This window comes from Mesocricetus auratus, unplaced genomic scaffold (genome assembly GCF_017639785.1).
Source record: "Mesocricetus auratus isolate SY011 unplaced genomic scaffold, BCM_Maur_2.0 Super-Scaffold_6723, whole genome shotgun sequence".
NCBI classification, from domain to species: Eukaryota; Metazoa; Chordata; class Mammalia; order Rodentia; family Cricetidae; genus Mesocricetus; species Mesocricetus auratus.
In genome coordinates, this window is record NW_024429183.1 from 3,635,012 (window position 1) to 3,650,211 (window position 15,200).

Below are 15,200 nucleotides of genomic sequence, written 5' to 3' on the forward strand. Positions count from 1 at the left end.
ACACTGGGGTCTTTTCTGGAACACTTCTGTTGCTTCACTGAGGACGCCCTGCACAGCCCAGCACACCTGAAGTCCCTGTCCGGGCACCACAGCTTCCAACTCCAGTTTATAAGGCAATGTTGAGCTGCCACATACTTCTGTTAACCCACAATGGCACAGGCCTCCCAACACCAAGACTCCATCCACCTACCCAGTAAGTGGCGAGTGTGGCCCAGACAGTTATACCAGATGAAAGAACTGGAAACCACTGCCCCAGAGGCCACCAACAAAAGCCAATCTGTGCCTAACATCTGTAACTGAGAAAAGAGCTGGCTCAAAGAGTTAGTAAGAATGGGGGATGGCAGAACAGAGCCCCCCACATAGGGTAGTGTGCTGCTCCCACATGAGGGCACCTGAGGCAATGCCCAGTGCCTCAGTACACAAGTAGCCACTCCATGTCACTGGGAAAGCATCAGTGTACCCCCAGCTCCCACAGGAAGCCTTAGCCAATCAGATGTGACCCACAAGAAACCCTGGGGGTGTCAAGTCCAAGCTGCCCTGGGCTCCCTTTGGTCTCTGTGGCCTCTCTGGGCTTGATGCTAGGATGAAGGCCAAAACCCCTGAGTCCCATTCCTAGGTCCTGTCACATTGGAGGTCTGAAGAGCACAGGGCAGGTCTGGTAGGTTTGGGAAGCTTACCATATGGGGTCAGCATGCAGATCACCCCAAGGGGTCAGCATAACGAGACTGTCCTGCGGCTGTTCTGATCGGAACAGTGGTTCTCAACCTTCCTAATGCTGTGACCCTTTAATACAGTTCCTCATGTTGTGATGACCCCAACTATAAAATTATTTCATTGCTACTTCATAACTAATTTTGCTACTGTTATGAATCATAATATAAATACCTGATATGCAGGATGGTCTTAGGCAACCCCTGCAAAAGGGTTGTTCAACTCCCAAAGGGGTCATGACCCATACATAGGTTGTGAGAACTGCTGATCTAGAAGCTAGTAGACAGTGGCTGACTATAGACTCTTTCTGAACCCAGGCTGGGAAGGTAGAAATCAGGTCCCAGCTTCTACCAGGCCACCTGTCCCCAAGATACAGGATAGGCCCACTGATGACTCTACTCCAGCCCTGCCTACTCTATTAGTTCTGAAATGGCTTGGGTTCCTTAGCCTGGTCCTCCAACATACTAAATGGCAAAGACCCCACTGCCACAGGACATCAATCACCCACAGCATCACTTCGTGGTCAGAGGAGGGGACAGGCAGTGTGCGTGTGCGTGCGTGCGTGCGTGCGTGCGTGCGTGCGTGTGTGTGTGTGTGTGTGTGTGTGTGTGTAGGGGGAATGAGCACAGTTACCACATCAGCATATGGCAAGGGGAGTCCAAACAGGAAGACAGTGGACAGCAGGAAGGATGGCAGGGAAGGTCGGGGGGGCAGCCTGACACATGGTTCCTCCTCCAACTGCACTATTCCCAACTCATGTTTCCTAGAGCATGAAACAAGGTAGACCTTCTCTGTTCAGAGAAGAACAGGGCTTTTCTAAATGGCACTCCCAGATTACTGATTCCTGAAGGTGAAGCCTTCTCTACATTCATCACTATACATGCCCATTTTACAGAGGAAGAAAACTGAGACCCAGGTGAATAGGTGTGCTGGGTCTCTATCCCAGGGTTCCCGGTGCTTGTGTCTTGGAAAGTAGAATCTGTGTGAAGCCGGGGACTTAGAAGAGAGGGAAGGTCCTCAGCACAGCGCTGTCACACATGACTCACAAGCTGTGGCCTTACAATACAAGCTGTTCTAACCCAACTGTGCCATCCTCCAAGGGTCAGAGTCTCAGAGTCCTGGAGTATGGCAATGTACAGAAATCTAAACCAATTTATTACTATGTTTATACATATGGTTGGGTGGGGGAGGGCTCCTGAGTGCTCATCACATGGGCATGGGAGCCTGGAGGACAACTTTGTGGATGGAATGAGTTCTCTCCCACTTTACATGCATTGGGGTCCTGGGGATTGAACTCAGGCTCTGCGGTTTGTGCAGCAAACACCTTCCCTACTGAGCCATCTCGCTGGCCACGTGCAGTGAACTTCAAGCCCAACCCTTCAGAGGCAGGCTCCCATTCCTAGCCCCACAGCAGGATACCCACACACCACAAGCCATGGCCTCAGCTTCCTTGACACAGGACTGCCCTGGGCACCTGTGACAGATGGAGAAACCGAGTAACAGGCACACAGCGTTGTAGAAGCTCTTTCCATCCCACTCCGTGTGTGTCCTCCGCAGGTGGCACAGGAAACAGGAAGCACGTTCCAAAACGCTCTTCTCTGAGGGCAGATGCCGTGTCCTCCTCCACATCCAGCCACGACACAGATGTGAGGAGCAAAGACGTGGGCTCCTCCACAGCCATGCAGAGTTGCCACCACCACCAGGCCTGCCGGGGACTCTCCCTGCAGCACCGACCTTACCAGGGCTGGTCTCAAGAGAGCTGAGCAGACATGAGGCCTGCAGCCTTCCGAACTCACCTGGCCTGCAGCCCTGCCCTCTTCCCCACCCTGCTTTCAGGGAAGGCTCAGTTTTTAAGACCTTTTGCCTCCACTTCCTCTTTCCCAGTAGGCTCCAATCTCCTCCAGGTTTAGCACAAGGCATCTGGAAAATTTATTCTTCTGAGCAGAAGGCTCCCACACCGGCAAGGAAACGTAGACATCCCCTTGGAAGGGGGAGGGCCACGGTTCAGAGAGGCCCACAGCCCAGCTGCCCAGCTGCTGCCAAGAAGAAGATGCCAGCACTGTCTGGCACCTTCCAGAAAGAGCCTAAGCTGGTATATCCCCAGGGCCTGAGGCAAACAGTGATGGCCAGGGCCTCCCTGCAGAGCGGGAAGCTAGTGATGGCAACACGCCAAGAAGCAGGGGACAGATGTGCAGCCATCCTGACAGAGCTCTGCAGGCCTGTGATGTGCTCGGATGAGGAACACAGTGACAACCCGGCTTGGGGGCTTGGCCAGGTGACTCTTGGCAGCAGGCTGGGGTACAGTAGGTACCAAACTGCTGGCTTCATTAGTCTGCCCTGCCCAGAGCGCCTGGGAGAGGACAAGGCAGCCTCAGGGCAGGCACCTTTCCGAGAGGGGGCCAGCCAACGGCAACGCCTGCCATGTTGGGGAGCGCAGGCAAAGGCACCCCTTTATCGGCCAGGCAGGAAGAAGTGGGGGAGTGACAGAGGCAGCAAGGCCTCCTGCTACAGGGGCTTCCTGAGTCTCTGGCCCTGAGAAGCAAAAGGGAGTGGGTAGGACGGTTTGCACGCAAGTAAAGAGCCATGGACCCTACAGGAATGGCCACCTTCACAGCTGGAGGGCAGAGGGGACAGAGGGTGGGACAGATTCCAGAGTGGGTGCCCAGGCCCAAAGCTTACCCTGCAGGAACTGGCTGAGTGACCATGGGCAAGTTACTCAACCTCTCGGTTCCTTTCCCACCTAGGACAGTATAGAGGGCTAGACCCTCCACAGAGGCATTTAAAAGACGTAGTGGCCATTGATACAGGGAGCATAGCAGCCTGGGAGTCAGTTCCTCATGACACTGTCCCCAGACTTACCTCCCAACCTGGCCACCTGTTCTGACAGCAGACAGCAATAAGGCATGCTGGGGCGGGGGAGCCACACTGGGACTCAGCCATCAAAAAGCAGCACCACCACTCAACTGTGGAAACCACGGCTCAGAGAGGTCAAGGATCAGGCCCAAGGTCACACAGCCTGCTCCTTATAGGATGATTTAGACCAGGTCTATCTTAAGGCAAACCAACCTGGGGTCTTTCCATAGTTCCTGTGAGGTGGGGGTAGGGATGCCAGGCCTAGAGAGGACAAGCTGCAGCCCTCTCTGACCCGATCCAGCCACTGCCCAATCCTTGTAGCAGGGCTGTATGGCCTGCAGGACACCAAGCTCTAGAAGACCAGAGGACAGGAAGCAAAGGGTCCTCTGCCAGCAACCCAAGTAGAGGATGCCAGGTACCATCTCCCCTCTGTCCCTTCTTCTGACTTCTCAGACACATCATTTTCTAGATATTTTTAAGTTGATTCACTCGAGGGAGCACCTGCCAGGATTCCAAAATTCCAGCAGGTTCTAGAACATGCCATGTCCCCAGCAAGTGGGTCTCCTTAGCCCTGACAAGGCTCTTGTACTTCCCAGCTAAGTTCTCAGACAGCACACAGGAAGAAAGGAAGGCTAACTGGAAGCTCAGGACTCTGGGGGGCAGCGGTGGCTTGGGAAGCCAGCCTGGGGACAAGCGAGAGGCTGTGCCTATGCCTCCACCCCTGACAGCCTGGGCCTGGCTCCCTGCACACCCCCACTTGCCTCTGCACTGCACCCAGTCTGGCTGACGGCCGCCCAGCTCCCAGCGCTGCGGGAAACAGCCTTTTGGACCTTCTGTGCCTGTCCCTCCCCAGGGACACTGCAGGCTGTGCCTGCCACCGGATCCCAGCATCTGGAACAGTGCCTGGCTCAGAGTAGGCGCTCTATAAATATTTGTGGGATAAATGGGAAGAGCAGGAACGCAGAGGAAGGGCAGAGGGCAGAGGGCTCTGTTCCGGCATCCTCGGACCCTGGGAGCTGAATGACTCCTCCTTCCCGCCATTGCCACAGCGGAGTCTGAGACATGCCTGCCACCCCCCACTGCAGCACAGGCCTGACTGCAGACACATCCCTGTCCCTTCCATACCTTCACTCAAGCTACCCTTCAGCACAGAGGACAAACTCCTCCTCCCTGCAAAAGCTACCAGATCTGGTACTTTCTGTCCCCTCATCCCCAGCAGGCTCTTCCCATCCCCAGGGCTCCAGGGTTTCTCTTGTCTCTGCACTTTTTGCTATGTTACCAGGTTCCAGCAAGTCTCAGGCAAACTGCTGGGAGCAGGGCCCAGGGGGTAGAGGAGGTCCTGAGCCCCAGGCTGGAACCCTCAGCCACCTGCTGGCTGTGAGACTCATGGGACTTACCTGAGTCTCAGGGTAGGAGTGAGAAGGTTCATGGGACAAGGTGAGGGCCAAAGAGAGGGCAGAAGTTGACTGGATGCTCAAACTTAGCCCCCTGGTGGACATGGGAGGGGCCTGGGGGCCACACTGACTGCTCTTACTTCCCACCCCTGCTGGCTTGGGACCCAGGCGTCATCTGATTACTTGGGTTCCTGTACTGAGGTCAAGTTAGCACAAAGTAGGCACTCTGCAGAGAAAATTCCACGCCCCCAGTGAGCACCAACCACCCACACAGACCACAGCAAACCTCCAACAGTCATCCCGCCTGTGGCTGTAGCCTCACTCAAAACTGCCCTGTCCCTTCTGCCCAAACAGAGGGCTGCTGCCAGGAACAGCCTTAACACAGTAAGCTTGGCCTGGGGACATTCAAATGCCCCCTGATTAGTTCAATTATTAGAATGTCCCTACAAACCACGTGGCCTGTATTCCTACTTCTCAGCCAAGAGAACAGCCCAGCCAGGATAAGAACTTGTTGGCAGACAGCTCTGCAGCGAAGACAGAGGCAGGCCGGGACCAGGCCTGCCCTGCCCCAGAGCCAAGCTCTTCTTGCACTTCAGGCCTTGTGGAGCTGTGCCTTCCAAGTCCCAGCAACAGCCTCAGCATCAGCTGTCACACACCTGTGGCTAATGAAACGCTTGGTGGCCTATGCCAGAAGCAGGTGATTCCCTTTGCCATCAAAACCTTAAAGGCAACCCAAGACCAAGACCAACTCTGGTAAGGAAAGATGAGAGCAGTGCGTGCTGAGGCAGGGGGGTGTGAGCCTGGGAAAGGGACTCCTAGGGCAACCTCCATGTGCCCAGGTCTCTGTCTCTCTCTCTCTCTCTCTCTCACGCACACGCACAATCGCAGGAACCAGACACTTTACACACAGCCTTTCCCGAGCTGGATCCACCTACCCACCCTTGTGTGTCTCTGCAGGTCCCTGGCCAGTCACTGCCACACAGGCCTCTCTCTCTGCCCAGGACAGGACAGTCTGTTTGGTAGGAATTAGGATCCCAGCCCAAGGGCAGGACAGTGAATGCTGTTCACAGATGCCTGCCTGCCTGCCTGTAGCCCCTTCCCCAGGGCCACCTGGCCAGCTCTTTGCGAGGGTTCTTACAAAGCTAGGTTCCAATGTCCTAGTGCCCTGACTGTCTCCTACCAGGCAGACAGCTGCATCCTGAGAACAGGCCCCAGGCCTCGGCTCAGCTCCATGCAGCTGACTCCCAAAGAAGAGACTAACCACTGCAAAGGTTGTCCAAGCCACCATCCTGGGTCCCATGAGCCTGTGTCCCACGCCTACACGTCTGGAATCTGTTGCCATCTGCTTCGTAAAGCCACCAGGAAGACTCAAAAGAAATGCACTTGGGTGGGAATCTTGGGAAGAGCAAGTCAGCCAGGAGCTAGTGAGAGGAACTTGCCACCAGGACCTCCGGGTGACCTGCGTGGCTACACTAATTACCAATGTTATCGGGCGGACAACAGCCGTGCCCTGAACTTCCTGTTTGACAGATTCGCGGCAAGCACGCCCAGCTTCAGCCCCGTGCCTGCTGATTCCAACAGCAGCTATTCTTCCAACCCTGCCCCCAGACCCTCTAACCTCCTGCCCCAGGCCTCCAAGGTCAGCCAAGCTAGCAAGGCAAAGAGAACGCCCCCTGCTGGGATGCACCACACAGAACCGATGATACCGCCAAGGAACAGAAACCGGCTCTCCTTTTGATGACACAGATGCTCTGAGACGAAAGCTACTGCTTACCTTTGTTGTCCCTGCTGCAGGGGAGCTCCAGCCCACGGGTCCCTGGCTGACGAGCCCTTGACCTGCACAAACCAGGGTCCCACATTCCACGCAGGCACCAATGATCAGCTGCCGGCCATCATCCACCAACAGGCTGTGGCTGGCTCTCAGGGTATACAGGAACAAGGGCAGCCTGGCTACCCTCACCGACTTCAGCCCCAGACACCGTTTCTTCTCTTGCTGACAGAAGAAGCACACGAATGTGTCCACTTGGTACTGCCTAGACCAGGCACTGACAGCCTGGTGAGCGGCTCTGGCTTCGTGCTGCAGCCACTGACCCAGCAAGTCATGATAGCAGAGCACACAGGTGGCCACCAGGCCGGTGGAGTCTGCAGGCCTGGCCCTTGGGGCGGGCGGATAGACGGTGAGGAAAGGAAAGAAGGGCTCCTTCTCGCCCAGGTGACTGCTGGGGTTCATGCTGAGCTGGAACTCCCTGCCCGGCCCCAGCTCAGCCCCACAGATGTAACAGACGGCAGGCGGGCCTCCCTGCGCAGAAGCGGGCAGATCGCTCAGAGTAGGGTCCGAGGCGGAGAAGGCTTGGTGGTACCTGCCCAGGAAGCCTTGCACGGAGCTGATGAGCTCACGGTTGTGTGATGCCCGGTACAGGGCCCAGACGTCCTCCAGGACGCTGAAGCACTTGGGGCAGCTGCGAACCTCGCAGCGGTTGTTGGGGGGCCGAGCATTGGGTGGACAAGGCAGAAGGCTGAGGAAAGGGAAGTGCATGGAGCCACTCGAGTTGCCATTGACGATGCGGGAGGGCACTGCCCGGGCATCCCGTGTACAGTCCTCCCCGCAGAGGTAGCAGGCCTCCCGCAGCAGCCCCGCGGCAGTGGCGGGCCCCTCCTCTCTGGGGAGTCTCCGGGCCTTGGAGGCCATGCCGGGGGCGTGGCTGTTCAGGGGAACCACGTAGAGCCTCTGCAGGACAGGCACGTTGGCTAGCTCGAAGCTCTGCCACTGGTGCGTGAGGGACGAGAAGCAGCAGGGACACACGAGGGTGCTGCCAGCCTCGGTGATGGGCTGGGCTCCGGGCGGGGGGCTATGAAGCCACAGAAAAGGGAAGAAGGGCGCCTGGGAGGGCGCCTCCTGCTTTTGCACGTGGATCTGCTGCTGCGAGGCCGGCGACAGCGCCGACCCACAGACGTAGCAGCAGCGGGCCTGGCTGTCCGCGGGCGTCGGGGGAGGCCGCTCCAGGCCCTCGTCCCCGAGGCTCCCAGCGACGTCACTGCCCTCGGGGGTGCTGCTGCGCTCTGGGGGTCCCGTGGCCCGGCTAGAGGTGGCGCTGTCCGTGCCGTCAGAGGCAGTGGGGACGGGCCAGGGTTCCTGGACGCCCCTCAGCACGCTGGCCCGAGGCGGCTCGGGAGCCCAGTGCGTCCCGGGCCCCGTGCGTCGGCGCCGGGCTCCGGGCTTCGTGGGGTCGTGAGCATCCTCGGGCTCAGGTTCCGGCTCAGGCTCCGGCTCTGGTAGCGCATCGGCGTCCGACAGTTCCGACAGCTCCGAGTCGCGCGCGTCCTCGGCGTTCCACTCGCGGGCCCCGCGCCGGCCACCCGCGCTCGCGTCGCACTGGTGCGGCCGCTTGAGCCAGTACACGCGCTTGTCCACGGGCGTGCGCGCGCGCTCGAAGGCGGCCCACTGCTCGGCCAGGAAACAGCGGCACACAGCGCACACCAGCACGCAGCCATCGGTCGCGCTCAGCCCGCGCGCGCCGGGCGCCGGCTCCTGCTGCTGCAGGAACGGAAAGAAGGGCTGCGCGGGGCCCGCCGGCCTCACCGGCAGCTTCAGCTCCTTGCCGCGCGCGATGCCGCCGCCACAGATGAAGCACGACAGGGCCGCGCCCGCCGCTGCCATGAGCCGCTGCTTGCGGGAGAGCGGCGCCGCCCGGCCGCTCATGGCCCGGCCGCCGCGCCCGCCTCCGCGCTCCCCGCGGCTGCCGCTGCTCCGGCCGCGCGCCCCGAGGCCCCGCGCCCAACTCGCAAAGTTTGGCGGGCGGCGGCGCGCACGCGGCCCGGGGCGCACGGAGGGTCTCCGCGGTGGTGCCTGGGGTGCTGAGTCCCCAGCTGGCAGCGGTGCGGGCCCAGGCGGCGCCGGAGAGCGCGCCCGGAACGTGGAGGTGGCGGCAGTGGCGACGAGCCCCGGGCGGCTGCGGCGGCCGCATGTGCGAGCTCCGGCGCCGGCCCGAGCGTCGGGTCATTTAATTGGGGAGGAGGGAGGCGGGGCGGCGCGGAGCGGAGGGCGCAGGAGGGAGGCGGAGGCGGGGAAGCCCTCCCTCGCGCCGCCCTGCTGCCCGCCTCCACCCGGGCTCCTCCTCCCTCCACCCCCCCACCCCTGCCTCCGACTCCTCCTTCTCCTAATCCTCCTCTCCCTCCCCTCCTCCCCTGCCTCCTCCTCCTCCTCCTAATCCTTCTCCTCTTACCTCCTCCCCGCCCCTCCTCCCCTGACTCATCCTCTCCTCCCCATCCTCCTCTTTCCTCCTCCCCTGACCTCTTCTCTCCCCACCCCATCCCCCCCCGTCTTCCCTCCCCACCCTCCCTCACCCCCCTGTGTCCCAAACTATGGCACAATAGCGTTCAGCTCCTCAGTCTATTCTGTGTCCAGCAGGAGCCCGCGGTGATTCATTGCTCCAATTAGGGGCTCTGCGGCCCGTGGCTCGGGCTGTCTGAAGGGTCTCCTTTGGGACCCACGAAACCCATCAGCCGCTGCCGCTGATCTTTAAGGAAAGGTCAAGCCGGACGCATTAGAGCCAGGTGAGGACCGATGGGTACCAAGGGAGACTTGGGAAGGGCACCCCCTCCCCCTCCCCAGAAGCTGGGGAGATCCTGGCCCCTTAGTAGCCCAGGGTTGGGGTCACCTTTCTGAGCCCAATGCCCTAGTTTTAGAGACAGAGGGAAGAGAAGTTGTCTTCTGCATCACCCTGGAGACAGAGTCCTCACAGCCTGCTCCCATCCCTGACTGGCCAGGGCCCACCAGGTCACTAGGTAGGGACCTAGGGTGTAGGAGTGTCCTAGGACTAAGAACTCAGTCTGTCTGTGCCCTTTTCCTTCTTGTTAAAAGTGTTGCAGCAGAAATCACAGGTATCCACGACTTAATGCAGATATATTGTAGCTGTTTAACACAGACAGACCTGCATGCCAGGTTCAGTACTGTTATGCTTCTTAGCTACTTCCCCCAAGAAGCAAGTGTGGGATGTCCCTCACTCTATGACTCAAAACATGAAGCCAGAAAGGATTCAGACCAGGCAGCAGGGTTCAGCATGGAGTATGCAGCCTCCTCAGGCAGACATCTGGCCCCTGTCACCCAGAAGCTGCTGGAGGCTGTCCTTGGTGCCTCCCAAGCACACAGGCACACACATGTTACCCCCACCCCACCCCCGTCTGTCTCTGTCCCTGTGTGTGTATGTCTCTCTCTCTCTAGGTCTGTGTCCCTCCCTCCCTCCACCCTACCCCCCATGGTATCCTTTGGTTCAGGCTGAGTTACCAAGCAATCCCAAACCTTTCTGGGCCTCAGTCTCCCATCTGTAACAGGGCCCCCTGAAGCTTCAGAACTGTCAGCCTCTACTTTCCAGCAGCTTCCAGCTGTCTACCCTGCCAGCAGGAGGCAGTGCCCAGGCCCTAGAGATAGGAGCCCCCACTTGATGAGCTGACTTATAAATAAAACTCCTGCCCCCATGTAGAAAGGCCTCTTGGGAATCCCTGACATTCCAGGACTCCAGGGTCAACTAGATGGGGTGTTAACATGGCAGATCATGGGACTCTTCCTTCCCTGGCCCAGAAAAGTGCTGGCTCAGCAAACTCTTGCAGAATTTGGTGGTGGTGGTGGGATTATCCCCTGGCTGTTGGCATTGTTCACACCTTGTTAGAGGAGAGGCCGATGAATGGGAGCTCCCTCATGAAGGAACACTGTCTGTTCTGTCCGAGGAAGAGCTGGGGGTCTCACCCCGTAGGAAGGAGCCTGGGGAAGGTGTTCCTGTGCAAGCGCAGGAGGCTCCCTGAAGGGCTGGGGGTCTCACCCCATAGGAAGGAGCCTGGAGGTGAAGGCCCCTCAGCCTGGTCCAGCTGCCCATCTTCAGAGCCCTTCAGCTCATCTGTAGGGGCTCAGCTGGAGTTGCCCTGTTCCTTCACATCTGTTGTTCATCATCCATTTTATTTCCTTTGCCATCTTCTGCTTCCTACATCCTTTTATCTCCCAAACAGCCAGTTTCCCCCAGGTCTATCCTGCACACTGACTAGCCAGGACGGGCTCCATACCTGGATCCAAAGCCCCAGGCCCCATTCTGCCAGCTGTGTATACCTCAGAAAGAGGCTGACCTCTTAACTCTACAAACCTCAGTCTCCTGCTGTGTGCAGCGGGCACATGCTCCCTCCATGGTGGGTCAAATGAGAGCCAGAGAGGTGCCTGGCACAGAAGACTGACAGGATGGGAGGCTGTGTGTGTGTCCATGTTAGCACACACGCGCTGTGTGTGTAGACATGTGTATACATTTGTGTATGTGAACAAGTACAGATGTACATGCATGCTATACATTTGTGTGTGTTAACACATAGTTAGATACACATGAATATGTATGTGCCCAAGTCCAGGATTACATGTGTGTTCTTTGCATGCATGTGTTTATGTGTGTTAATACTTGGTGTTATACAGACATGCATTTGTGTTTGCATGCATGCATGCATGTATGTGTGCACTATGCAGGTACGTGAATGTACATACATGTGTGCACATGTTTGTGCTTATGTTTCTGTATATGAAGTGGGCGGCAGGCAGGGGGGAGAATATTTCTGTTTCTCTCAATGGGTGAATGACTCAGGAAATCCCCTGGCATAGATCAGAGAAGGAAGAAAACAGGTGACACTGCTGAGTCATCTGTGGGTGGGTGACATGTGGGTGGAGCCACAGCACAGCCAGACACATCAGCCTGACATCACAGTAACATTTACTAGCCTTGGGGAGGGGGGCTTCTCACCCTCTGGGTCTCTTTCTCCATCAGGAAAGCAGTGCTAACAAAAGGACGCATTTTTTTAGGACTGGGAGAAGCAGAGCCTAAGCAATGCTGACAGGCCAGGCTCTCTAGAGACCAAGGCAAGAAGATCTCAAGTTCAAGGCCAGCTACACAGTGAGACCCTGTCTCAAAGGAAAAGAACTGAGAGACCCCTGCAACCCCCCACACACACATGTGGGGTGCAGCAGTAGAGGTGTTCCTGCATGCTGAGTAAGTGCAGAGCACAAACCTGGGCCTTGCAGGGGCCAGCTCCTGAGTCTCCACAGAGCCCATGACTGTGTCATTGTGCCCCGGCTCTCAGATGAGAAGGCTGAGGTTAAGAGTAAGGAGAAACTAGCCCATAGGAACAGCAGATTGAGTGGGAAAACACACACACAAACACACACACACACACACACACACTCCCCCCTCCATATAAAGCTAATAGGAATGATTTGCCCTAAGTTCAGCATGGACCAGGGGTGGTCTCAAAGTCTCCTGTCTCTTCTTTCATTAGTCCCCAACTGTGCATCTAAGGAAACAAAAGCTCTCACATGTTGGGGGATGTCTTTCTGTATGTATGTCTCTCTTATTGGTTGATAAATAAAACACTGTTTGGCCAATAGAAGCAGGAAGATAGGCAGGACTAGGAAAAGAAGAGAATTCTGGGAAAGGTAGGCAGAGAGAAACTACAAGAAGATGCCATGTAGATACTAAAAGAAATACAGTTTCGGGAATTCTCCAGTAAGCCAAGACCATGTGGAAATACTTAGATTAATAGAAATGGGTTAATAATTAAGAGAGAGAGAGCTAGCCAATAAGAAGCCCTAGTCATGGCTAATAGTTTTATAGTTAATATAGTGTCTGTGTATCCATTTGGGGCTGAAGTAGCAGGACCTGGTGGGACAAGAAAACTCCAGCAACACTCACAGGCTCTGGCCTGGACACAAAGCAAACTATGTGGTGCCAGATGCTGGAACACCAAGATCACTTAGTATCTACTTCATGTTGCAAAGTCATCCCAACACCCAGCCTGGCCATTCACATGTTCGAAGCTCAAACTGGATTGAGCCATCAACACATGCCTGCCAAGAGTCATCTAGACTCAAGGTACCAAGTAGAGTCTTCCTCCTGCCTGCATCTGTGGAGTGGTCATGTTCCTTCCATACCTATCACTATTTAAGGCATGGGCAACATTGCAGCTCCCAGCAGCCCTGGCTCAGGGGAGGGAAGGCACAGCCCACAGATTCTGTGGAGACATGTAGCAGAGGTACAGAGCATCTGGGCATGGCTCACATTTTTGCTGCCTTTGGGGAATCCCTAGCCTCCCCCTAGCTGTCTCCAGCTCCCACACAGTACTGTGTCTGCTTCCGGCTGTGTCTCCCCGGGGCTGACCCACCAGCTGGCCTGTCTGCCTTGTATTGCCCTAGCTTCACAGTGCTCAATCAGTGTTGGGACCAGGGATGCAGGACTCCAAACTTCACAGTGCGTTCTGTTCTAGAATCATCAGGTCTGCATGATGGTACCTCCTGTAATCCCAGCACCCTGAAGATGGATGGGAAGTTCAAGGCCAGCCTGGGCTGTAGAGTAAAACCCTTTCTCAAAAAAAATAAAATCTTGGCTGGAGGCAGATAAGATCAAAATGCATTCTACACAACCATGAAATTTTCAAAGAATAAAATTATTAAAAATAAGCCTGGCAGTGGCAGTACGCATCTTTAATCCCCACACTGGGAAGGCAGAGGCAAGCAGATCTCTGAGTTCAAGGCCAGCCTGGTCTGTAGACAGCCAGGGCTACACAAAGAAAATCCAAATATATATATATATATATATATATATATATATATATATATATATATATAATAAATTAAAACAAATAAAAAATCTGACCAGCATCACCCTGCCCTCTGCAATCTTCAGCTGCTCTATGCTTCATTCTTCCCAAGAGCCTGAAATCAAATTACAGCTATCCCAAGGCACCCAGCTTTTCCCAACCTACGGTTCTGACATCCTTGCTCATTGTTCCTTTTGTCACTACTCTCTTCCTCTGTGTGCCCTCCTCCAGCATCCTTCCCAGGACCCAGTTCCCGTCAGCCCATCTGCTTCTACAGAGGCAACCTGGGCTCTGTGCTTGCCCTCCAGCTAGCTGGGGACAAAGAGAAAAACCCATCTTTGGCTGCCCTTCCTTTTTGCTCTTCCCCTCCCTTCTGCTCCTCTTCTCTCCCTCTCCTCTCCCTCTCCTTCACCCCCTTCCCTTCCCTTCCCTTTCCGTCTGGACAGAGCAAGCACTTCACTACTTTCCACAGAAAGAGCTTCAAACATGGCAGGATCCTAGCAAAAATATATCCTCCTCAAAGGGAAAGAATGTTACTGTGAACAATAAAAAAACAATGTCTGCTTAGCTGACCTGGGGTCTCTGAGCCAGTCATACCCATTAGCACTTGACAGCTATGCCTGGTGGCTGAGGAAGTGTTACCTCTGCTTTAGAAGCAGGGAATCGGGTCCCCAGAAGCAGGGACTTATTCAAAGGTGCAATTCCTGATACCATGGTGAGGCTGGTGAAATTTTGTTGTATTTTAGAGATTATGTATATGTATATATATGTATGTGTACACACACACACACACACTCACACACACTCAATGCGTGGTAGGGAGGGGATAGTAAGAGGGAGTGTCCTAGTTTGCGTTCTATTGCTGTGATAAACACCATGACCAAAAACAGCTTTGGAGGAAAGGGTTTATTTGGTTTACAGGTCCTGATGACAGTCCATCGTTGAGGGAAATCAGGGCAGGAACTCAAGCAGGAGCAGAGGAGGAGCCGAGAAGGAGCGCAGCTTACTGCTTCACATTCAGCTACCTTTCTTTTTTTTTTTTTTTAGATTTTTATTATGTGTATGGAGGCCAGAGGAGGGTGTGGGATCTCCTTATATATGATGGTTGTGAGCCACCATGTGGTTGCTGGGAATTGAGCTCAGGACCTCTGGAAGGCTAGTCAGTGCTCTTAACCTCTGAGCCATCTCTCCAGGCCCCCGTGTTGTTATCATGAGCCTCTTTTTTTTTTTTTTTTTTTTTTTAAGATTTTTCAGGTACCTTTCTTAGACAATCCAGGACCACCTGCTTAGGGATGATGCTGCCCACATTGGTCTGGACCTCTTCCCATCAATCAATAAAAAAAGCCCCACAGACTTGCCCACAGGCCGGTCTAATGGAGGCAGTGCCTCCGTTGAAGCTCCCTCCTCCCATGTAACAATAGTCTGTGTCAAAGGGATGAAAACTAACCAGCACAGAGGACCAAGGGGTCTGCCACATCATACTGTGGGGTCAGAGACAATCTGTGGGAACTGGTCTTCCTCTGTGTGGGTTCCATGCCTTAAACTCTAGGCATCAGGCTTGGTGCCAAGTACCTTTACCACCGGGCCAGCCCACAGGCCCTTTTGTTGGCCTTTGTGTGGACT

The 15,200-nt window shown here is 55.6% G+C and overlaps 1 protein-coding gene and 1 long non-coding RNA gene across 4 annotated transcripts in view; one reads left to right on the top strand and one right to left on the bottom strand.

Annotated features, from left to right (window-relative positions):
• Nucleotides 1-8,647, bottom strand: part of Gse1 (Gse1 coiled-coil protein) — a 337,797-nt gene extending 329,150 nt beyond the window's left edge. The window contains exon 1 of one of the 3 annotated variants that reach the window (XM_013115648.3): nt 6,733-8,647. In XM_013115648.3, coding sequence (XP_012971102.2) covers nt 6,733-8,616 — 1,884 coding nt within the window. In that variant the 5' untranslated portion in view covers nt 8,617-8,647. The remainder of the gene's footprint in view (nt 1-6,732) is intronic. The other 2 variants (XM_040735846.1, XM_040735849.1) reach the window with 2 other exon arrangements.
• A 665-nt stretch (nt 8,648-9,312) lies between these two features.
• On the top strand, nt 9,313-13,434 carry LOC121136155. Its single transcript, XR_005873272.1, has 3 exons — nt 9,313-9,512; nt 11,788-11,974; nt 13,245-13,434. It is a non-coding gene; the product is annotated as an uncharacterized LOC121136155 (long non-coding RNA).
• The last annotated feature ends 1,766 nt before the right edge of the window (nt 13,435-15,200 follow it).